General features: G+C 35.8%; 3 protein-coding genes across 4 annotated transcripts in view; 1 reads left to right on the forward strand and 2 right to left on the reverse strand.

Moving 5' to 3' along the window:
- LOC107692046 (arylsulfatase G-like) overlaps nt 1-5,877 on the reverse strand; it is a 13,908-nt gene extending 8,031 nt beyond the window's left edge. The window contains exons 1-5 of the mRNA XM_016490926.1: nt 5,647-5,877; nt 4,001-4,182; nt 3,751-3,798; nt 3,122-3,233; nt 2,869-3,003 (exon numbers count right to left, since the gene is read on the reverse strand). Coding sequence (XP_016346412.1) covers nt 2,869-3,003; nt 3,122-3,233; nt 3,751-3,798; nt 4,001-4,182; nt 5,647-5,864 — 695 coding nt within the window. The 5' untranslated portion in view covers nt 5,865-5,877. The remainder of the gene's footprint in view (nt 1-2,868; nt 3,004-3,121; nt 3,234-3,750; nt 3,799-4,000; nt 4,183-5,646) is intronic.
- Nucleotides 4,106-17,083, forward strand: LOC107692048 (monocarboxylate transporter 7-like). 2 transcript variants are annotated; one of them, XM_016490928.1, is made up of 7 exons: nt 4,106-4,144; nt 9,880-9,995; nt 11,524-11,774; nt 11,906-12,049; nt 12,744-12,872; nt 12,995-13,786; nt 15,676-17,083. In XM_016490928.1, exons 3-7 carry the CDS (start codon nt 11,537-11,539, stop codon nt 15,927-15,929), a joined length of 1,557 nt encoding a protein of 518 aa, XP_016346414.1. In that variant the 5' UTR covers nt 4,106-4,144; nt 9,880-9,995; nt 11,524-11,536; the 3' UTR covers nt 15,930-17,083. The 2 variants fall into 2 exon arrangements, with proteins under 2 accessions (XP_016346414.1, XP_016346413.1); XM_016490927.1 differs by having other exon boundaries at nt 4,122-4,197.
- A 5,676-nt stretch (nt 17,084-22,759) lies between these two features.
- Nucleotides 22,760-24,903, reverse strand: part of LOC107692049 (guanine nucleotide-binding protein subunit alpha-13-like) — an 11,839-nt gene continuing 9,695 nt past the window's right edge. The window contains exon 4 of the mRNA XM_016490929.1: nt 22,760-23,823. Coding sequence (XP_016346415.1) covers nt 23,251-23,823 — 573 coding nt within the window. The 3' untranslated portion in view covers nt 22,760-23,250. The remainder of the gene's footprint in view (nt 23,824-24,903) is intronic.

The raw sequence follows: 24,903 nt of genomic DNA on the forward strand, positions 1-24,903 counted from the left end.
GGCGATCGACAGCGCAAAGTTGATGTATTTCCTCAGCAACCAGCACGGATCAGCTCCAGGCATGACGAAGCAGATATCGTCCTCTTTTGGAAGACCAAACAAAGTAGTTTCGCTTTCACAACGAAGCACACAGCGTCTTCACGACATGGCTGCAGCATCAACAAAACTATAGTGAGACTAAAAGTTACGACTTCTTTCTTTGCGTGAACATTTGGGTGGCGTTATGCAAATCTTCCCACATAGCGACGTAGACATGTGGGGGCGTGTTAGAACGAGCCATTTTAGGTAGGCGTGGCTGACGCCTACCTAAAACTTACCTATGCCTACCTTAACTTTTATAAAGAATATCTCTTTGGCCAAATAGGTAGTATTTAAATTGTTTTAAACAATCTAAATAAAATGAAATTTATGCAGTTTTGCTGATAAGGTGAACATCTTTTAGCTATTTTAGTGGAAATAGATAGGCATATTTACTGCAGTGTAAATACAATTGTCTGACTCGCGTGTCATTGACAAAGTATTTTAAAAAGGAAATGTGCAAATCTTACCGTTTTCTTCAAGTTGTATCCTTCAAATACAGTGGTATTTTTCATAATGTTGTGGAGATGCCTTCACACGACATCAACACCTCTGTGCAGCTGCGGTTGTACAGTAAGCTATTATCACTGGACCTATTCAAACCGGACAATGGACCGTTCGACCACTGAATCCAGCAGTGTCCGCCATAATATCGAAGTAAGTGTGCATCATTGATCATTGTTCTCACAAAAAATATTTTCTCATAGCATGTGATCTGCAGTTTAATTTAAAGATGAATTATTGTGCGCATAGCACTCCTCGCTGGCATCAAAACATAGCATGCCACAAGAAAAGTGATCAAGCGCATCCAATAGGCTATGTCTAAATTCATATAATTTTGGTTTAACTTCTGTGTAATGACTTTATGTAATTTCAGTTATGTAATTTCTACATTAATGAGAGTGGAATATTTAATTTTAATTTTAAATGTGTATATCGACATGAAAACAGAGTTTAAAATCATTGTTTACTTCATTACTTTTCTCTCTCCAGGAAAAAAAGAAGTCCGTACGCATGGGTCAGAGTTTGCGTGCAAGGTGTACAAATTTTCCAGTCAAGTTTGTTTTTATAAATCCCACCTTTTGCGTAGGAAGTGGCGTACGCCTCTTTCAGGGCAGGTTTTGTGCGTACGCAACGGTTATAAATGAGGCCCCTGATCCTTCAAAAATCATTCTGATATTTTTGTGGAAACCGTGATACATTTTTTCAGGAGTCTTTGATGAAAAGAAAGTTAAAAAACATTTACTTTAAATAGAAATCTAACATATAATTGTCTTTACTGTCACTTGTGATGAATTTAATTCCTTGTTGAATAAAAGTATTAATTCCCTTTAAAAAAAAAAAAAACTGACCCAAAACTTTTGAACGGTAGTGTATTGGTATCAGTTGATAATATAAATTTAATTGTACATGCTCATTTACTCTGTTTACAGTTAGATTACCTCTGTCGTCATCTAATGCCCACAAACTGTTAAACTTTAAAGGGGTCATATGATGCGATTTCAATTTTTCCTTTCTCTTTGGAGTGTTACAAGCTCTTGGTGCATAAAGAAGATCTGTAAAGTTGCAAAGACTAAAGTCTCAAATCCAAAGAGATATTCTTTATAAAAGTTAAGAGTCAGCCACACCTACCTAAAACGGCTCGTTCTAACACGTCCCCACATGTCTACCTCACTATGTGGAAAGATTTGCATAACGCGGCACAAATGTTCATGCAAAGAAAGAAGGCGTAACTTTTATTCTTGCTGTAGTATTGTTGCCGCTGCCGCCATTTCGTGAAGACGCTGTGTGCTTCGTTGTGAAAGCGAAACTACTTTGTTTGGTAAACACATTTCATTACACCAAATACACAAAATAATGTTATTTTTAGCAGCATCATATGACCCCTTTAAAAACACTAATCATTTAATAACAAAATGAATATCCTTATTTCATACAGTATTATAATATTGTGATGCCTGTCAGACTCTGTTCCATGTTTTGTGTGTGTCCTGCTCCCCATGTGCCTTCCCATGCCCTTATTTGGTTAGGCCTAAATTCACTTGTAGAATTTAAAACAAAAGTTTGCATTTTTCAGTGTTTTATTTTTAAAATGTTTCTTAGACAAAATAGTATACATTATATAATAGTATATAATATACAAAATAACATTAGTATCTGCTATTTATCGATTACTGGCCCTAACATGAAAATAATTTATTCCATTTTAATGTCAGTATATTATCTATTGATTTAAAGAGATTTACGCGAGGACTGCAGTGATACTAGCTTTGAAACAGTAACAGGTCTCAATTGTCTGTACGAGTACACAGCTGAAATGACAAATAGATGAGACTTGGTTGCACACAGCCCAACAGATGATGATCTATCCTTGGACTGTGTCAAAGGTCAACACTGCAACTTCGCCTGCCCAGTAAACTTGTTTACAGACTAGAGACCTTATATTGACTGAACAAAGTCCCCTGCGAGTCGCAAAATTGTTTTTATAATCCATTTTTAATCAAGAATGTTTTTGGCTTCACACGTAATACTGAGCCTAAAACCTGTTTAAGACCTTTTGATTTCACATGTTTTACCAGGAAGTTCAAGAGGTTTAATAACAGTAATAATAAAATGAATAGTACACAATTTTGAACAACAACAACAAAATAAACTTGCAACAGAAAGTGCGTTATTAGAAATACTCATACACACAATTTGCCAGAAGGCAGACTATTATGAAAATAAGCTCAGGTCGGTATTGAAATCAGATAGAATATATGTATATAATCATAGAAGTGGTGAACGCACCTGGCTGTGAATATCTGCTTGACTGCCGCTGAGGCATATCTGTTTTTAAGGCTCCATGTGTCCAAGGGCTGTTCAATTATTGTCTCATTTTCAAACAGAGGTAATGCCACTTCAGTGTAGCATTCTTCATGCTTCCTGTTGAGTGAAGATTTGACATATTTCAGTAAACATATGAGACGTATACAAAACCTCAGGCTATAAGGCATCTGATGTGTGTTTTGACTTGGATGATGACCTGGATAGCAACACAAACCTTGTAGTATATTGACTGCGGACACAAGGAGGACAGCTGGGAAGGTCGAGACCTGGTTTGTCAGTGCAGCCCATGTCGTTACTATAAGGAATACCAAAGTAATAGTCAAAACCTGTAGTGTAAACACACAAAAGTGAGCATTTCCTAATGAAATAGCTTAAAATAAATGTATAATGTTAGACAATAATTACAATTTATATATCAAAATGTAATTTAATGTGGAATAAATGAACTCCATGTCAAGAAAACTTTTATTAAATAAATAAACAAATACATTTTAATGAAGTAATATAATTTATTTAAATTTGTATTTCACTGTCTTAAGTAACATTTTCATCACTTGAAATATAATAAATGTATAAAAATGTATAAAAAAACTATAAAAACCTTATGCTGTCAAGGAAAGCATTTCTCTTTTTCATTAAGTTTAACTTGATGTACTAAAATAGCTGAAACTAAAACTGAAATAAAAATGAATAAAAACTATATAGAAATATTTTAAATAAGAATAATGTCAAAAACACATGACACACAATTACTAAAAATGTAACTAAAATTAAAATGAACGTAAAATCTACAAATAAAAATTAATTTATTTGTAAATTGTAAATCCAGTTGCTGGATTTGACCTCTATGAACAGGATTGTAGGAACCATTGTGTCCAAGGTGCCATTTTCCTGTTTTAAAATCAATTTAAGTGCAATAAATAACTGGAATTGAAATATTATGACGTATAATTAGTGGAGCGCTGTAGGCTTATTAGTTGCCATAGCGACAATACCTATTTGTTAATCAGGAGCCAATCACATCACAGTGTAGAGTTAATTGCTCTCAGGATGTTAATTGTTCTCTGCATGTTCTTCGAGTTTCTGGGCTTACCGATAATGGCTGTGTAATAACCTGCATCATGCAGGAGCTGAGCAAACGTTGTCTCATTGAGTGGCAGTCCTCCGACTGACCCCACTGCAAAATTGACTCCATTGCGTAGCCCATGTCTGCCAGTCAGGAGGGCAGCACGTGATGGTGAGCATGTGGAGGCAGGAGAGTGGAAGTCTGTGAATCTGCAAATCACCAAGGTCAAGGTTAATTTTTTTATATAGCACATTTAAAAACAACTAGTGTCTAGTATATTGAAGTACGTTCCCCCTTAAACTTCAAGCGAGAGCGAGGTATATGTAGGAGGAGTTTATCAGAGGATCTGAGAGTTCGAGAAGATTGTTGGTAGCTGAGAAGTTCAGACAGATATGACAGTGATATTAACGCATTTAACGCTTTAAAAACAAATAATAAAATCTTAAAATGGATCCTATACTGCACCAGTAACCAGTGAAGAGATGCTAGGACCGGGGAAATGCTTTCCTTTCTCCTAGTGCCAGTCAGTATCCTTGCGGCTGTATTCTGAAACAACTGCAAGCGATACAATGATGAATGGTTGAGACGCATATAAAGTGGATTGCAATAATCTAGTCTAGAAGAGATAAATGCATGGATAACTGTCTCCAAATCCTTAAGTTCAGATCTGTGTCAAAAATCACACCTAAGGTTTTAGCAAAAGGATGAATATTTGATGACAAAAAAAATCTAGATTACTAGTGATATCAGAGACAGTTGTTGCTAGCTGAGAAGTTCAGACAGATATGACAGTGATATTAACGCATTTAACGCTTTAAAAACAAATAATAAAATCTTAAAATGGATCCTATACTGCACCAGTAACCAGTGAAGAGATGCTAGGACCGGGGAAATGCTTTCCTTTCTCCTAGTGCCAGTCAGTATCCTTGCGGCTGTATTCTGAAACAACTGCAAGCGATACAATGATGAATGGTTGAGACGCATATAAAGTGGATTGCAATAATCTAGTCTAGAAGAGATAAATGCATGGATAACTGTCTCCAAATCCTTAAGTTCAGATCTGTGTCAAAAATCACACCTAAGGTTTTAGCAAAAGGATGAATATTTGATGACAAAAAAAATCTAGATTACTAGTGATATCAGAGACAGCAACAGGAGGTCCAAAAACAACAATCTCAGTTTTGCTTTCATTTAATTGGAGAAGGTTTCTTGCAGTCCAGCATTTGATATCTTCGAAACATTTGAAAAGGTCAGAATAAGAGTTATCAGAGCTAAGAGGGATGTAAATCTGTGCATTGTCATCATAACAGTGATACGAAATATTATATTTCCTCATGATAGAACCCAATAGCATATACGATCAAAATAAAATAGGTCCCAAAAGGGACCCCTGAGGTACCCCACGTGTGAGTGGTGCAGAGGGGGAGGACGAATTTCCAATCGTAACCTTTACTGATCTATCCTAAAGGTATGAAAAGAACCAATCCAATGCCATGCCCCGATACCAACTTCATCCCTTAGATGATTAAGAAGGGTAGCATGATCAACTGAGTCAAATGCAGAACTAAGGTCAAGTAATCTTACCAGACACAAGCACCTATAATTATACATAATCAAGCACAAAATTGTGTCATGCATGGACAAACTATAGGCTAATGATAGTAAAAAACTACCTTTTGCCCTTCAGCATTAATGAGTCCAGCCAGGGTGTTGGTGTGGAGTTGTCAGGCCTGTACACACAGAGGTCACCCAATCCAATATCATCGGCTAGGATAATGATGAAATTGGGTCGTTCCGTTACCCCAGTTTTGTCTTCCTTTTTAATATGGCTTTTGATGTGATGAATCAGTCCAGAGAACAGAAGCAGTAAACAGAATCCAAACTGTGCCATTTTTAAATGCTATATCTAAAAAAGAAGACATTTAAATTATGATTTATTTGACACAGTATTACTAATACTCTGATTGCTACATAACATACTCAGACAAGAGGAAAAAAATAACTAGAAAAACAGCATGATTAATATTTTAGGCCAATCAAATATCTTCAACAGGGGTCTACATAAGGGTTATTATAGTTAACTGAAATTAAAACTATTTCCAAAAAAAAAAATCATTTCGTTACTTGAAATAAAACAAATGATAATTGAAATAAAATATTAAAAACTGAAACTTATTTCAACTAATTTCTCATTTTCATTTAGTTTAACTTGATGTACTAATATCTAATATGACTAAAACCAGGGCTGTACGTTAACTTTTTTTTCACATAGCACTGGTGCTACAGAGGTTGAAAGTTTTGTAGCACAGGCCAAAAAGTTGTAGCACAAGTATAAAACGTCTGTTATCAATTCTGAAAACAAACACAAGTAATGGAGTTCATCACTTAAACAGGCACTGATGTTCCATACAGAGCACAAAAAATACAAACCATCACAAAAATTGTTTTTAGACAAAGTTTTCTTAATTTGCTAAAAATGGAAGAGTGCAGAAACATAACACCTCTTACACCTTAACAAAGTATAAAATAAAAAAAGAATGGCAGACATTTAGGCCAAAGTGAGCAAAGATAAAAATCTTTGTCATTATTTGATCTTTGTTATTAGAAAATAAGAACAAAGATATACATTACAGATACACATAATATACAAATAAAACAAACAGTGCTGTATTTTTCAGGTACAGTATTTAGCAGTATCATTCAAGAAATTGAATGAACAAATATTAAAATAAAACACTAGATACACTATATACATCAATTATACTTTTTTTAAAGCAACTGACTGATGATAAGTTCATCATGCAGAACAGCACGTGAATTAAATGTTTAACCGGTATTGCTTTAAAGCAGATAGAAATAATGTAGTTTTGTGATTGTGCAGTGTCCCGTGAGAGTAACTCTACTGTGAATGCATGTGGCTTTGTACATTATATTGAGACGGAGGGAGGCGCCAGAACTGCAGCTGATAGAATGTGAACTGTAGCACGATACAACGATATTTCTTCAAAAGCAGATCGTGGAGACATTTTAATAGTCCACGATCAAAAATCGTCATATCGCACACCCCAAACTATCAAGTATAATCAATCTCACACACACAAACAAGCACAACGAATCACTTCACACTATTAAGCGGCTGTGTTATGCACATGCAAAACTGTATTGCAGCGTGCTACAGTGGTAAATTTATTCATTGCACAGACCAGTTTTTTCGTAGCACGTGCGATATGTCGCACTGTACAGCCCTGCTAAAACTAAAACTGAAATCGAAAATATACAGATACATTTAAAAATGACAAAACACAACAACATTACTAAAACTTTAAAAATAAAGTTAAAACAGAAAAATAAAAACAAAATATTAATTCAAATCAACAAAATATGAATAAAAATGAATATAGCAGGGGGCCAATTGATATCAAACTCATAAGTTCTGTGAAAAAAAAATGCATTAAATTGGACTTCCATTATAAAAGTAGTCTAAAGGGGAAGAAAAAGAATGATTGATACAGAAGGACCTGTGTACTTAATGTTAATGGTTTTTGTTTATTTTGACCTAATTTAACCCATTCATGAACATGCCTTGGCTTAGGATGGCTAGGGCTGCTGGGCCAGATTTATTGTTTTTAATGTTTTTGGTAGGCCTATGTGTTTTTTGGGGCTTTGTTTTGTTTGTATATCTGAGGATTTGTTTTATTGTTATGCCAATACAATTTAACATATCTTTACTGTATTTTTTTATTTGTTTGAGTTTGTTTAACCCTTCAGTTACTACCTAGCTTTAAATTTATATCTATGATTTATTTGCATATAAAGTGGATAATACTAAAGGTTTCAAAATCGTTAATTTGAACATAAGAAGTATTTTGCCAAAAATGGATCTACTACGTGCTTGGGTAGCCCAATATAATCCGAATATTATTACAGTGTCAAAGACGTGGCTGAGTAGTAAGATTTCTGATAGGGAAATTAAACTTGCAAATTATGTACAGAGCAGACAGAAATTCCAGGGGTGGTGGTGTGGAGACACATGTCTCTTCTAATTTGATATCAGAGTTAATTATACCCTCAGTCGAACCTAGATATTTTGAATGTCTGTTTGTTAAAGTAACTTTAAATCAGAATAAATATTTAACTATTGGAAGTATATATAGACCTCCTTCTGCACATGCTGAATCATTCAATTGTTTGTTTTCTACTATTGACTCCATTTTATTTGAAAAAGAAATGATTATTCTAGGGGACTTTAATAAAAAGTTGGCTAGATAATTTTGAAAATTTTTATTTAACATAATTATTTAAAGAACCTACTAGAGTTACTTAAATGAGTCAATCCCTAATTGACTGGATTCTGGTTCCTGATAAATTTGTTAAAGCAGGTATCCTGTCTGATTGTTTAGGTGATCACTCATTTGTTTTTTGTATATGGAAAATTAAAATTCTTAAATCGCCTCCTAGAGTAATAAAAATTAGACAACATAAGAAGATGCATTTAGAGTTATTTATTAATGATTTAGTTTCCATAAATTGGGATAGATATCAGTTAATACCCAATGTGCAGGACGCTTGGTATTTTTTATATTGTGAGTTTACTTGAGTACTTGATAAACATGCTCCTTGGAAAATTTCAACGGTCAAGGGAAAACATTTACCCTGGATAAATGCGGAACTTATAGGTCTTTTTAGACAGACAGACAAGGCCTGGGCTAAATTCCGAAAGACAAATGAAGATTGGGAAACTTATAGGAGTTTAAGAAATGTATCAAAGACTATGACTTGTAATGCTAACACTACTTTTTATAAAGACTGTTTATCTAATAAATTTAAAAATCCAAAACAATTTTAAGTTTTATTAAACAGCTCAGATAAATCCATTATTAAGCAAATGAGATGAAAATACAATAGCTCATGATTCCCTTTCTATTTCCATTGTATTATGTATGATTTACTTAAATGGTATCCACTCAATATTAGAAGGCATATTCACTGGTTGCAATTTATTTTCAAATGTTTTTAATTATCCTAATTATTTGTGTCAGTATTTGATATTATATTCTTCTTATGTTTAAAACAATTTTTTCTTGTTTTAAACTTGTAATCGCTTTAGATTATATATCTATGTTTATATCTGTATAAGTGCTAGGTAGCTATTAATATTTAATGTGTTAATATTGTAATGGGTGTTTGTTGATTTGTTGTTCTGAATTATGTGGTTGTTGTTGTTTGTTTTGTGTTATGTTATCTAATTTTTGTGTATTAGGACCCCCTTGAAAACGAGATGATGCATCTAAAGGGATTTATCCTAAATAATAAATTTGCATATATATATATATATATATATATATATTAAACAAAATACAAGATTATGATAAGTTAAATCAAAGTTAAAGTAAACACAAAGCAAAAGTATAGCTTACTGTTTAATTCTGCCTTCAACATTTAAACATATTAAGTCAAATTAAAATGTAATGCAGAGATATATGACTGTACATAATTAATAGTTATTTCAAGAACAATGTAAAGAAACAAGAATCACTCTAATTATATTAATATGGTATGATATGGATGATATTTCAGGCATTTGATAAAATAAATATGTAATGGATCGTGCTCCATCTTTTTATCCACCAAGGGTTTCTCGACTTGAAGATTGAAGACCCCTGAATTACATAAATGTACTTTAATAATGATATGATCTTGCTGACTGTTATGTAACAAACTTTACCTAATGCACCAGTCCGTTTAAAACATTCAGTACAGTCACTCCTGCAGCTCCACTTTACACTACGGTGGGGGAGAACAGACCGCATGTTCCTTTGACATTCCAGCTCAAGGGAAAAGGGGGGTTGCTGGTGTAGCCTTTCATTCAATATTGAATGTAAACCAATCCTCAACTTACTCAACAGCTGTAACCTCCCACCATAGAGGAGCTCAGTGTTCGAGACAGTGGAAGCAGCACATGGACCCTTTACACACCACCACAGTAGTGCAGTAACAATATTCCTCTCACTGACAGGAACAGGTAAGCACTCTTTTTTCGTTCTTACTGTTCAGTGTTACTATATATCAATGGTTAAGTGACTACTAGTACTAAAGTCTTAAACAACTGACATGGGTCAGGAAGTGCGGCAAAACTGCATGCGCCCCAACATGCAGAAACACACAAATATATGTTCGTATATCAAGCGTTCTTGACCATAGAAACGAATAAGCTGAGAGAGCTGAGAAAACACGATCATGCTGGAATCATGATGGAGCAGGTGGTGCAAGATGGTTGGGGGAAAAAATACATCTGCTGACTCACCTTAATTTTGATAACGTGCAAAGTGATTTAGGAAAACACAAATGTGTTCAAACATGAACAAAATATGATTAAATTATTTACATTTAATATATGTTTAATGAATGTTTATTTGTGACAACATCATGCCATACAATTTGTTAAAGATGCTTTGAGGAGTTAAAGCAGTAACGTTTTTGACTACGATTTGTAGTCTGAATATGATAGGAATGTTCTACAATAATGTTAGCTGTCGCTGTCCTAACATTGGCAAAGACTAAGAAGAAATTGAACAAACTTCAGATTCGAAATGCATAGCATTTAAAACATGCTATACTATGATGACTTATAACAATAATATGAGACTGATTACACCTCATCTAATGCCGAGCGATGATTTCAATCAATGAAAATATTTCAATCGTTGTTCTGCGCATCAGTTTGTTGACACTCATGTCCCCCCGCCCCTATCATGGCGTAACGTCCCTCTAGTAACGCCCCTTGCGCTATATTGATTATACCTGCTGTTTTTTTTTCACTTGGTCACTGGTTTATATTATAATTTTTTTTTCATTAATTTTGCATGAGATTTGCACATTTTTTTCAACACTGTAAATGTATAAGCTACAGTGTCAAACTGATTTGTGCGATTGTAGCCTATGTATTCAGCTTTTATTAAAATTTTTAGTTTTATTAATTTGGTTAATGTGCTTTTGTCATTTTCAAAATGTAATTTTTATTAGTTTTTGTTATTTTAAAATATTTCTGTTTATTTTTTCTTTATTTTTCTTTGAGTTTTCATTTTAATACGTTTCTAATTTTCATTATAGTTTACTCATTTATATAAATATTATAACATATATTGTGATAATATAATAAATATGATAAACTTATTGCAGCTTGATTTTAGTTAACACTAACAATACCAGACTCTAGCACACATCAGATGGTCAACTAAATAGAAACCTCTGTCCCAAAACCTGATACATGAAATGGTTAAACCAATTGAATAGCTGATATTGCAGTTGTTTGACATTAGAATATAGCTGTTTATAGAATTATTAACCATGTACATTTGAGTTTTTCATCTTTAACAGTGTCTAATTTAAAATTAAACATATTGGTTGCATTGTGGAGTTGTCTCTTTACAAGGATGAATGATCATGGTTATGTCCAAATACAGTTTATACTGATGGATCTGAGTGGCTGTAAAAGTTAATTCGCTTATTAACTTAACTATAGCTTACATTTGTCTTTGTCACATTCACAGGTCGCAGGTCAAAATGGCACAGTGGATTTTCCGACTGAAAGGTTGCCTCGGCTCTAAAGTGTACTCGGAGGTCCCAGATGGTGGTTGGGGTTGGATTGTGGCTGTGGCCTTTTTCCTGGTGGAGGTGTTCACTTATGGGGTTATCAAAAGTTTCGGGATTTTTCTCAAGGATTTAATGAGTGACTTTGGTGAGAGCAACAGTCGAGTATCATGGATCATTTCAATATGTGTCTTTGTTATGACTTTCACAGGTAAGGGCTGTAACTGTTACTTTAAATTTTGAAACTTAAAAAAAAAACTTACTCCGCTTAGCTGCATGCTGACTCTCTTTTTTTATGGGTTCATTTCTGTAACTTTGGCATCCATGTCTATGGCCCTTCAGCTCCTTTATCATCAGTACTGAGTAATCGATTTGGCTTCCAGCCAGTTGTGATGTTTGGAGGATTTCTCATATCTCTGGGCACAATCTCAACAGCATTCACCAGCTCCATCAATCAGATGTACCTCACTATTGGGATTGTGACAGGTAGGTAAAGCCTTGCACTATAAACGATATAGGTAAGTAATTTTTTTGAAAGAAATTAATATTTAATTCAGCAAGAATGCATTAAATTGCTGAAGTTACAGTAAATACATTTATAATGTTCTAAAAGAGTTATATTTCAAATAAATGCTATTCTTTTGACCTTTCTATTCTTTCACGAATCTTGTAAAAAATAAAAAATGATGCAGCACGGCCATGTTCAACATTGATAATAATAAGTAGTTTGATAAAATGTTGTTTGAGCACCATATAGATCATATTAGAATGATTTCTGAAGTATCACAGTGAAGACTGGAGTAATGGCTAGGAATAAACTACATTTTAAAATATATTAAAATAGAAAACAGTTGTTTTAAATTGCTTGGTGAACATAAGAGACTTCTTTAAAAAAATACATAAATTAATTGTTAGAGAGCAAGAACAGAAATGTATGCAAAGGTAATTATACCCGTATGACTCTGAAACATTGGATCCCTTTTCATTATTTTTTTTTAATTAACTGTATTATGTTCGTGTTATAATTAAACTGCTCCAGGATTGTCTGTAAGTATAGACATTTTACAATAAAAAACTAATAATGTATATGTTTGCTTGAAAGGTTTGATTTACTAACTAAAAGCAAAACCAAGATGAACAAAGCATCTAATGATTTTCAGATGTCTCTTCCTTTCTGTAGGACTGGGTTACTGTCTGACATTTCTGCCAACCGTCACAATCTTGTCCCAGTACTTCAGCAGGCGTCGTTCTGTGGTCACAGCCATGGCCTCCACTGGAGAGTCATTTGCTATATTTGCTTTTGCTCCAGGTGAGGACAGGCATGCTCATCTTCAATGTAATATCATCACATATTATGTGTCATTATGTTAGAATAAGTGTTTAATAAATGTAACACACAAAGTCAAACATACTGCTTCCTTGTTTCTGCAGCCTTCACAGCTCTTAAGAACTGCATTGGCTGGAGGTACACGATGGTGGCGATTGGAACGTTACAGGGCATCATTATTATCTGTGGGGCTTTGCTCCGTCCCATAGTCATCAAACCAAAGACTTCTCCAACAGGAACTGAGCAGAAGATCACATGCTCTCTTCCTGAAGAACAAATGCAAGGCTCTGTGAGCTCTGGAGATTCAGGTGTACAGTCACTTGATGAGCTGGAACAGGGTCTCAAATCTGGGAAGGAACAGGGAGAAGTAGAACCACTTCAGATCCCTCCAAAACAACAGGGCATTTCAAGTAGAAATAAGCTCCTGGATTTGACTGTACTAAAAGAAGGCAGTTTCTTATGCTACTCAGCCTTTGGCCTTTTTGCAACACTTGGCTTTTTCGCCCCACAGTTGTATGTGGTGGAGCTCAGCGCCAGTTTGGGTACCGAGAGGGACAAGGCTGCCTATATGCTGTCAACAATGGCCATTGCTGAGATCTTTGGACGTCTCTCCATCGGATGGGTCCTGAACTGGGGGCGCATCAGGAAGATCTTCGTACTTCTCGGATGCGCGTCACTGATGTGCCTGGTGCTGGTGTTCTTTGCCGTGGTAAATGGCTTCTGGGGACTGGTGGTATGCTGTGTGCTTTATGGCTTCTTACTTGGGAACATTGCATCCACGCACATCCCAATGTTGGCCGAGGACGATGTCGTGGGGATCCAGAGGATGCCCTTAGCTGTAGGCGTCTACGTCTGTATTCAGAGCTTTGCAGGACTGGCTGGTCCACCGTTAGGAGGTAAGAAGAATTAAATGTTTTACACTACCATTCAAAGTTTTGGGGTTGGTAAGATTTTTTTGTGTTTTTGACATTGAAATGAATGATTGCTTTCTATTACAATATGCACCGCTCAATAAATTAAGGGAACACGTAATCATCACAGTAGAACACAAGGTCAATTAAACTTCAGGGATATCAATCTGTCCAGTTAGGAAGCAAAAGTGATTGAGAATCAGTTTCTCCTACTTTGGTGCAGATGAAAGTGACAACAGGTGCACTGGAAAGGCAACAGCAACACAACCCCTAAAAAGAGAATGGTTTTGCAGGTGGTGGCCACAGACAATTGTATTCTCCTTATCCTTCCTGACTGATTTGTCTCAAGTTTTGGGATTTGTTAAGGTCCTTCTCACTACTTGTAGCATGAGGCAGTACCTGCAACCCAATCAGGTTGCACAGGTAGTCCAGCTCCTCTATGATGGTACATCATACATCATGCCATAACAAGGAGGTTTGGTGTGTCTCCTAGCACAGTTTCAAGAGCATGGAGGAAATACCGGGAGATGTGCCGTTACACAAGGAAAGAGACAGGCAACAACCCAGCAGCAGGACTGTAATCTGTTTCTTTGTGCAAGGAAGGAACAGGAGGAGCGCTGCCAGAGCCCTACATAACGACCTCCAGCAGGCAACTGGTGTACATGTTTCTGACTTAACTGTCAGATAATGACTCCATAAGGCTGGCAAGAGGGCCCAACATCCTGTAGTAGGAGCTGTACTCACAGCCCAGCACCATGAAGCTCGATTGGCATTTGCTAGTGAACACCAGAATTTGCAGGTCCGCCACTGGCACCCCGTTCTCTTCACGGATAAGAGCAGGTTCACACTGAGCATGTGACAGACATGAAAGAGTCTGTAGATGCCATGGGGAACATTATGCTGCCTGCAACATCATCCAGCATGACCTTTTTGGTGTTGGGTCAGTGATGGTCTGGGAAGGAATGTCTTTGGAGGGTCGCACAGACCTCCACGTACTAGCCAACGGTGCCCTTACTGCTGATAGGTACCGGGATGAAATCCTCAGAGCCACTGTCAGAACTTATGCTGGTGCAGTGGGCCCTGGGTTCCTCCTGGTGCATGACAATACCTGGCCTCATGTGGCCGGAGTGTGTAGGTAGTTTCTGGATGACAAAGGCATTGATGCCATTGACTGGCCCTCACCGGCTCTCATGCCATTGAAGCCATTGACCGGTCCTTCCCCAGACCTGAATGTATCGATGTATCGGAGCATCCAAAGCCACTAAGTAGCACCACAGAACCCAGGAGCTCACTGATGATGATCCAGGTCTGGGAGGAGACTGCCCAGGAAACCATCCGCCATCTCATCAGGAGCATGCCTAAACTTTGTCGGGAGTGCATACTGGCATGTGGAGGCCACACACACTTCTCACTTACATTTTGAGTTGCTTTGATGAAATTCATGCACATCTGATCGGCCGGTAACCTCATTTTTTACCTTTGATTTTCAGTGTGATTTTGAATCCAGCTCTCTGTGGGTTGATGATTTGGGTTTCCATAGACCATTGTCACATAATTTTCTTCTCAACGAAGTACACAATTTCGTTCATTGAGATCCAGTGTATGATTTAAGTGTTCCCTTCATTTTTTTGAGCAGTGTATTTTAAAATGTAATTTATTTCTGTGACGACAAAGTTGAATTTTCAGAAGCTCATTACTCAGTGTCGCATGATCCTTCAGAAATCATTCTAATATGCTGTTTTGGTGCACAAGAAACATTTATTATTATCAATGTTGAAAACAGTTGTGCTGCTTAATATACCATGCTATATTTTTCAGGATTCTTTGATGAATAGAAAGTTTAAAAAACAACATTTCCCTCTCAACTATTCTAGGTGTCCTTGTGGATGTTACACAGAATTACAGGGCTGCATTCTACTCCTGTGCTGCGGGAATGGGACTAGGCGCTGTCTTCCTTGGGCTTGTACATCCAGCTAAGACAGTTCAACTGTGCTCGAGGAGGGACAATAGACAAAATAACCCCATAGTGGAGCAAGTGTCCAAAGACAAACCAGAGGAATTCCTAGAAGTCGATAAGTTATCAAGTCTTGAAAAAAAGACTTCCTTTGTGAATTTAGCTGAACTTTAGGTATTATCAGACCTGGTGATAACATAGTAAAACTTTCACAACTATAACTAAAATATAACTACATTATGATTCATAATAATTGTTTAAAGGGTTAGTTCACCCAAAAATGAAAATTCTGTCATCACTGATGCACAATAAACAATTAGGGTCACCCAAGTGCTGTTTAGCTTCCGTTTACCATATTTTAGGTGCTATATGTCTGTATATTTCATTGGTTTGGAATGGCATAGGAGTGTTATGACAGAATTTTCACTTTTGGTTGAACTAACCGTTTAAGATGTGCAAACGTTTATACACTGAGATCATACATGTGATTATCATAGTGCATTATATTAGCAGTAGCTGTCATGAAAACTGATTAGACTTGAAAAACACATTTTCATGAATGTTTGTAATACTAAACACTGAGGCTTTTGTCATTTAGAATTCTAGATGCAAAAGAAACAAACATAATGTGTAACAGGAAACCACATTTTCGTGGTTTTAGTTATTATAGGCAAGGGGTGATTACTGATGGGTAAAGCAATGACCAAAGATAATGCTGAATTCATCAACTAAGGTTAAACAATCTAAAATGTTATAGAAAAGGGTTAGAAAGAGGTATTTGATACTTTATTTTTAAAAGGAACCTTTTTTTTAATTTTCAAAAGAGCGATGGATTGCTCTTCAGTACTTCAAATTCAGCTCACCTCAGGTCAGCTTTCAACTAGTATACTGCAATATCTGTCTCCTAAATGGATGCTAAAACCTGGTTAACAACTTTATTAATGCAAATAGTGTCTGTTTAGGGTGTTGTTTAGCCTTCCGATGCTCACGACAGTGTTCTGAACTGTGAATTACATTTCCATCTCTATTATGTAGAAATAACTGTTAATTCAAAGCTTTTCAGAGCTCAGGTTGATGCTACTGAAATGAAGACAAAGGTTTTCCCAAAGTGATGCAATGCCAAATTCAAATGTGAGTGTGTCTTAAAAGACTGCTTCATCACTTACCTCTATAGTAAAACTACATTTGTTCTTGAAATACTGTCACATGACTTGAATTTCATAATGGAAAGGAATTATATTTGCTGTATGTTCAGTGGAATGTGAATATGTGATCTTATGAGGTCTTCTGTTTCTGCACAATAGACACAACTGTTAGAATAATCTTCAAATCAGATTGAAAAATAAACATTTTTTTAGACTGTTGTCTGAATTGTTCTGATTTAACTTATATTTTAAAAATCCACAAAAAGAGAGAAATAAAACTTTATTTTGATCCATACATCCATACAAACCAAAGCTCTTTTCAAGAATGTGCATACAACATGTCTCAACTTGCCTTGATACTGCTTGTAGGTAGCAAAAGATCATACAGGCTGGCTCATGATTTTTCACCTTCCAATATTAGTAAGCACTTATACAACCAGTGTTTATACTCTTGGAAGGATTGTGTGGGTTTTGAATGTTGTGCGGTGCTGTCAGCTCCATCTTCAATCCAGTGTAATGAGGCCTGTAGAGTACATATTACAGTATCTACATTAACATTCTGTAACATACTATACTGATTGATTCAAGTCAGTGATGTTCAAATGTTCAGCTACATCAGTTATACTGCTGCAAACTACAGTCAGCTATGGCAGGGTTTGGTCTTACCTTGTATCTGTCAGCTATTTTGAATCCAATGGCAGACTGTAGTTTACGCAAACAGATGGGGCAGAGGTCAAGTGGTTGACGGTCAGACTCCTCTAAGTGATTGGAGCCTTGCATAACACAGTTTAGCCACTGGTAGTGCTTCACACCAAATATATGTCCAATCTCATGCGTCAGGGTCTACCACAGATGCATAATTATTAGTATGAACTCGTAATTGCGAGTTTACATCTCACAATTCTGACTTTTTCCTCAGAATTCTAAGTTTACATCTTGCAATTTTACTCCAAATCTGTGATGTTTTATGTGATGATACAGATTGGTGTAATGATGTAAAGGTAAACAATAACATATTGTCCATTTTTACAATATGTAAAAAAGTAACATATTGTGTTATGTTATTCACAATATGTCCATTCCTACTAACTCAAATGGACAGAGAAACAATGAAACAAAAGCAAAATAAATAAATAATAACAAGCAAAATAGATATAGTTAACTAATAAATAAGTTTAAAATATATATATCTCACAAGTTTGACCTTTCATCTCAGAATTGCGATTCTGAGTTTATATCTCGCAAAGTTATAAACTCACAATTCTGAGAAGAAAAGTCAAAACTGTGAGATGCGAGATATAAACTCGGATCTGTGAGGAACAAAGTAAGAATTGTCAGATATGAACTCAGAATTACAAGATATAAACTCGCAATTCTGAGTTTATATCTTGCAATTCTGATTTTTTTTCTCACAATTGTGAGTTGACATTTCGCAATACTGACTTTATCGCAATTCTAAGTTTACATCTCACAATTCTTTTCTCAGAACTGTACGACAAAAGTCAGAAATGTGAAACAAAAAAGAAATCGCAATTAACTTTTTTTTCATCTGTCCTGCATAGCTTCTCTCATAAAAATTATCATCGTATCTGTATCCGCATCGTGCTAAAATAACAACTTTGCTTTCAAGTTACAATAATATTTATAGCATGAACAAGACTATGGCTACTAATTCAAAAATTACCTTCAGTGAGAGAAGCCCGGCCAAAAACTAAATTCCTTGACTCTCTGGGGTACAAGTCAATCATGGTGATCCCCACGATACAAAAAGCATCTCTGGGCTTCCTCTTTTTCAAGAAGTTCAGCGGCTCTCCAGTAAATATATAAAGAAAGCATTAAGTTTACTTATAAATCAGTGTAAACTGCTGTTTGTAACCAATTTTATTTCCATAATGTATAGTCTGTAAAACAGATTTCATCCACTGACTGGATGCTGAAAATTAGGTGTTACCAGAATGAAGCCCAGACTGTGAAAGTGATTTCAGCAGAAAGATTTTCAGAGGAAAAGCAAGTTATTTTGTTTGAAATCCAGGATTATTAATGTGTTACATATGTATAGCACATACATTTGTTTAAATGTTCCAAAGTTTGGGGTTGGTAAAAATGTTTAATGTTTTTGAATGAAGTCTTAGGCTCACCAAGGCAATAACAGTAAAACAGTAATATTGTGAAATATTATTACAATTTAAAATGACGGTTTTCTATTTTAAGCTATATTTTAAAATGTAATTTATTCCTGTGATGACAAAGCTGAATTTTCAGCAGCCATTACTCCAGTATTCAGTGTCACATGATACTTCAGAAATCGTTCTAATATGCTGATTTGGTGCGTAAGAAACATTTCTTATTATCAGTTGTGCTGCTTAATATTTTTGTGATGTTCTTTTTCAGCTTTTTTGATTAATAGAAAGTTTTATAACATTATACATGTCTTTACTGTCACTTTTGATCAATTTAATGCATCCTTGATCAAAAAAAGTATTAATTTACATGTTTTTCTTTTGATCAATTTAATGCATCCTTGATCAAAAAAAGTATTAATTTCTTAAAAAAAAATAAAAAATAAATAAAAATCCAACTGACGCCAAAGTTGTAAACGGTAGTGTATATATAAATATATATATACAAATATTTTTTTTTTATTCAAAACTAGACCAAGAAATCCATTACAAAATAAAATAAATTCAATGTAAATTCAGTAATTTGATGCTGACTAATGTTTCATAAATGTTGCTTAAATGCTTACTAGACCCAGACTCAGCCAGTGATTCTGGTTGTGTTCTGTTGCAGCAGTACTAACCAGCATGAAGCTGAAGGTTGTGTGTGTTGCTGTTGATGCGAAATGAACAGGCTGTTGAAGCAACTGTTACCAGTGGTAAAAGCTTGACCACTAGTCCATAATAGAACGCCTGGCAGTAGTCCTTCAGCCATTCAACATACTGCTCTGCCACAAGCGCTCCTTCCCCAAAAGAGCCTGTGCATTGAATACAAATGTTAATATGGTAACAAATGATACATTTAAGCTGTTTTACATAATAAGTGTACTAACCAATAGTTTGAATGTAGATGGTATTACGTCCACTGCTTGGAGAACGGCGGTAAGGGTTGATGTAAAAACTCTGAAAGTCTTGAGGATCCTCTGGATGTGCAGGAATCCAGTCTGAGTCTGAGTGAATGGTGATGGAGCTGAAAAGTAAATTGCCAGTCAGGAGTCCCTCTTCTAGAAATGTCATCTCTGGTCTGCTGAATTGTTGGTATGTTTCTATTAGGTCTTTCCGTGTGGACAGAAGAGCAGTGTGCAGTCTCTCAACAGGATGCTCAATAGCCTACATCTATCCACAGAAATACACACATGTACAATGTAAAATATTAATCAAGCAAGTAGCCAACAAACATAAAATAAGAAACCTAAAATGCATGTTCTGAGTATAAAGAATGAGACGTAACGCCGCGTTGAGTTCTGGGAAACTGCTTTGTTTTTTTTTCTGCAGTGTTGCCAGTACGATAATTATCGTATTTGTACCATAATTTTGACCTCTGTACGATGTACGATCAATAATACCATAATGTACAATAATTTCAGAATTTTGTGACACCAAATGATAGTCGTTGTAATCATAGGGCTTCTATAACATTACTCCTTGATCTAGCCTCATGATTGTGAGCAGACTTGAACCTGTTGTCTTTCATCTCATCTCTCGCCTTCTCGACCAATCATCGTGGAGAATGACTCTCTCACGAGCACGAGTTAACGTTCCTGCCGCACTTAGGTCAGTTTCAGGATAAAGGTCGAAGACTGGGCTCAGTTGATGTGTCACAGATAAAACGCTGAAAATAGTAAACGAAACGCAACAGAAACCATAACAACATCAACCCTAAAGAGCTTTTTCAGGCGTCAAACACATTCAGAACAAAACTCCATATTTACTTTGGCTTCCATTGTGGTTTTCAAACGTGAAGTCCCATCCGTTTTTTTTTAAACTCGCTTTTTTACTATTTATTATCTTTTTGTGTCCGGGGCGTTACAATAATTATTATTATTATTATTTAATTTTTTTTCCTACAGGCATAAAAAATAACCGTATTTGTACAGCGCCAAAAAGTAACAGACTGGACCTGGATGAGTAATTCCGTTTATAATTTGTAACATTTCATACATAATGCAATAACAAAATGGCGCATAAATGTGTTACAGACTATACCTTGAAAGCCATCTTAAAGGGTCATGAAACCCCAGACTACTTTTTTTTCTGAGATTTTAGCAGAGGTGTTTGTGTTGCACATCATAGAAGACAATGTTAGCATCCAATAATTTTAACTGTTGGAGAAAACAGGTTAATTTGAAGCTTTTTTGCACTATTTTCATCTTCCGGGTTTAAAATCTACATTGTGTAGATTTTGGCAATGTACTATGGTACATCAATGACTCGTCGTGTCTATTCAATTATTCATGAGACTGAGTTAGTGCTGGGCGGTATACCGGTTCATACCGAATACCGGTGTTTATTTTTGTTATGATATTAATTTTTAAAATACCGCCTGAGTGTTCTTATCCTATGAGAAGACGCCTCACTTAATTATTCACAACAGCATGTGTTGATTTGCTATGACAGAAGCTTCAGACGGTGAGACTGCGTACATTAACTGAGAGAAACGTTCATGGATCAAAGGAAGAAGAGTGTTTGTTTTTGCTTTGTAATAAGAGTTCGGTACAAACACGATTCATTCACTTAGTGAGTGTAACCGTTTTTACAGCTCCGTGATACAAACCGTCAAAAGGCTTATATAAACGCCACAGAATAAGCCTTAAAAGTTCTCAGAGGTGCAACAGGACGTTCATATATGTTTTCGATGCAGAGTGCAAATGGCTGTGCATTTATTTGTGTTTTTAAAGGGGTCATATGATGCGATTTCAATTTTTCCTTGATTTTTGGAGTGTTACAACCTCTTGGTGCATAAAGATGATCTGTAAAGTTGCAAAGACTAAAGTCTCAAATCCAAATCATCATTTCATGACCCTTTAAATACATCTGTATGTATATGTATTCAAAAGTGGTAGATTGTTTTAGTGGGATGCTCGGTCAATAAAGACAAATTTTTTCTTTACTGAAATAAGAAAGCAGTAAAATAAATACACAACCATTTTGATAAAATAATCAGATTTAATAAACAATTAGACAAATGTGATCCAAAAAAAAAAAACTATACAAAAAGCAAGTGATTGAGGTCATGACAAAGATAGACAGCATTGCATGAACAAATTCAGGCAATCAGTTAATATCAATTTACTACCAACACTCAGATTACAGTGCTTGTTTTCATTAAGATTACATTAAGACTTAGTCTCTTTCATTTTGTCTTGCATCAAACCAGCTTTGATTGATCTACAGACATTTAAGGCAAAGGTGACTTTGCTTGGCCCATTTAAAAAAATTGTCTGTAGTATACACAGAAATACACCTGGACTGCTTTAACAGTCATTTTATAAAATCCTGAGCTAAAGCTGTCCACTTTAACCTACACAGGAGCAAAGAACATAAGGCCACTTTCTGTTTTTAAAGTGAATTAATAATAAAAAAAAAAATAAAAAAAAACAGTATTGAATTTCAGGGCTTCTAGAATACATACAATAAATGTATGGTATTACGCTTGGAGTGGGGGGGTGTCAGAGCAAAATAAATTGTATGTAGAGATGCATTCTGTACAGGCTTGAATGGCAAACAAAGACACTTTCCCTTTACATAAAATAAAAATAAAAATTAAGTACTTCAATACAAAAGTACCTTAATTTTACTAATTACAAAAAGTTATTTTGAGTGTGGGAAGACAAAGGCGGTGAAACCATGTTCTACTACCATAAAAAAAGACACTAGTGCCTTATATATATTTATATATATATAACCAGACTCATCAAGCCCATAAACAACTGCTGACTGGATCAGAAGAGCTCTTTGAATTAAAGATTTAAAGCCCTGAGTTCTCACACTTTCTTTTTTAAAAACTGTATCAAAACCAGGTGTTAAGCCTATGGGTTACAGGAGTGTTAACAGTTCCATTATACGAAAATATGCGCTCATAAGCATACAGTAAACGATCAGAATTACAGCATTCTGGTGAATAACCGAGGACCATTCCTTGGCATATTTGATACGGCTATAAGCAGCTTAAAGAGGTTGCTTTTATATCAAATCTGCATATATATGACTGTAATGATATGCAAAATTAAAGTTGCATAATTATCCTATCTATTTTTCTTCAACCACAATATGTATTGAACCACTTGTACTTTGTATTAAATAAAGTAAAAACCTAATTAAAATTGAAAGTTCTTATAGGCCAATCGGTGCCTTTCATTGTAACATAAGCTGCTTAAGGTTGTCGTGCAAGATGGTGTCTTTGACATCACGGAAGACGAGTCGAATGTTCTCTGTATTAATGGCGGTGGTGAAGTGATGGTAAAGGGGCTTCTGCTGCGGTTCACGACGCTTGTTATGGAAGCAATCGACCAGGAACTTCTGCACGTCCAGCAGATTATGGGGTTCCCCTGTGAACTCGGGGAAGTAGTCCTTGATGTTCACATTATTAACTTTTTCTTCCAGCAAGTCTGTCTTATTGAGGAAGAGAATGATGGAGACGTTGGCGAAGACGCGGTTGTTGACGATAGTCTCGAAGATACTGAGCGACTCTGTGAGCCTGTTGGTCTGACGGTCTTCCATGAGCACCTGATCGTATTCGCTGGATGAGACTAGGAAGAGGATGGAGGTCACAGAGTCGAAGCACTCGAACCATCGCTTGCGCTCTGACCGCTGCCCTCCCACATCCACCATCTTGAAAGGAACATTCTTGATCTCAAAGTCGTATTCATGGATACCCTTGGTGGGCTTTCGTGCCAGCAGTATATCCTTTTGGCTGGGCAAGTAGTCCTGCAGATTAAATGGAAACAAACATCAGACAGGCATAATGCTATAAGACCCTGAAACATTTATTAAAAATTTGTACATGTATTAGAGATGGGTGATATGCCCGTAGACACAATAAACCAATACATTTGTGAATTCTGTCTCTATCACAGTTATGCTCACATCACAATGCAGTGCTACACTGTCACAACAGTTTATTTCCATGCCTTTAAGCCTTGCCAGTTTAAATGTTATTTTTAAGCCATTTTAAATTGTTCAAAGCCCAAAAATGAGAACTCAATTAGGTATTTGCATGCTGTCTGAGTGACGGTTTCTCTTCCCATAACACCAAAGTGCACACTCAGAAACCATCATACGAGTACCAAATTGAGTTCTCTTTTGCAGCCTATTGTGCTTAAATAGTCAAATACTCAGAAAGGTTTGTCAAAAGGTCTGTCTCGGCTAGTATTCACAAACACATTTGCCTGTCTTAAGTGAATATGAACAGTTGGGTTTATTTTTTTTTGCATGTGTCAATATATCGGATCCATGCATTGAAGGCACAATATGTAATTTTTTGCCACTAGAGGGCGCATATTCAAAACAAACAAAGAAACAAAGGCGTAGTTAGATGACGCCGTGACTGAGTGTGGAATCATGGGAGTTGTCGTCTTCATCCCCACAACCGAAGCAATCCGATGAGACTCAGGCAGAAATCATGTTCATGGATGAGCTAATGTATTAAAGATTTATTAACGTCGTAGTATGGAGCAGAGTGAGGCGGAAAGCCGTCAAAGCAAAACGAGGCCACTGAATGAGTGCGACACACGGCTCGAAAGCAGCGGAGCTTTTATTATGCCAGTCGACTGCTTCTGCTCCTTCCAGCAGCGCTGTTTCATTTAAACATTCTTCTAAACATTTGGGATAATGCAAGTACACAAGTCAAAAACTGTCGTTAAGTGCTGCGCTGAGGCTAAAGAACAATTCTCACAAAAACAAGTCTTTCTTTCTAAGAAAACAGAATTTAAAACCTAAAAACTAATATATATATATATATATATATATATATACACAGTATCTCACAGAAGTGAGTACACCCCTCAC

This window comes from Sinocyclocheilus anshuiensis, unplaced genomic scaffold (assembly GCF_001515605.1).
Source record: "Sinocyclocheilus anshuiensis isolate Anshui unplaced genomic scaffold, SAMN03320099.WGS_v1.1 scaffold726, whole genome shotgun sequence".
In the NCBI taxonomy this organism is placed as follows: Eukaryota; Metazoa; Chordata; class Actinopteri; order Cypriniformes; family Cyprinidae; genus Sinocyclocheilus; species Sinocyclocheilus anshuiensis.

What these genes read in the sequence shown, in the direction of transcription:
- LOC107692048 (XM_016490928.1), top strand. Translation starts at nt 11,537, where the DNA reads ATGGCACAGTGGATTTTCCGACTGAAAGGTTGCCTCGGCTCTAAAGTG. An exon ending in CACTATTGGGATTGTGACAG is followed by an intron (nt 12,050 to 12,743) that starts GTAGGTAAAGCC and finishes TCCTTTCTGTAG; the next exon opens with GACTGGGTTACTGTCTGACA. An exon ending in GGCTGGTCCACCGTTAGGAG is followed by an intron (nt 13,787 to 15,675) that starts GTAAGAAGAATT and finishes CAACTATTCTAG; the next exon opens with GTGTCCTTGTGGATGTTACA.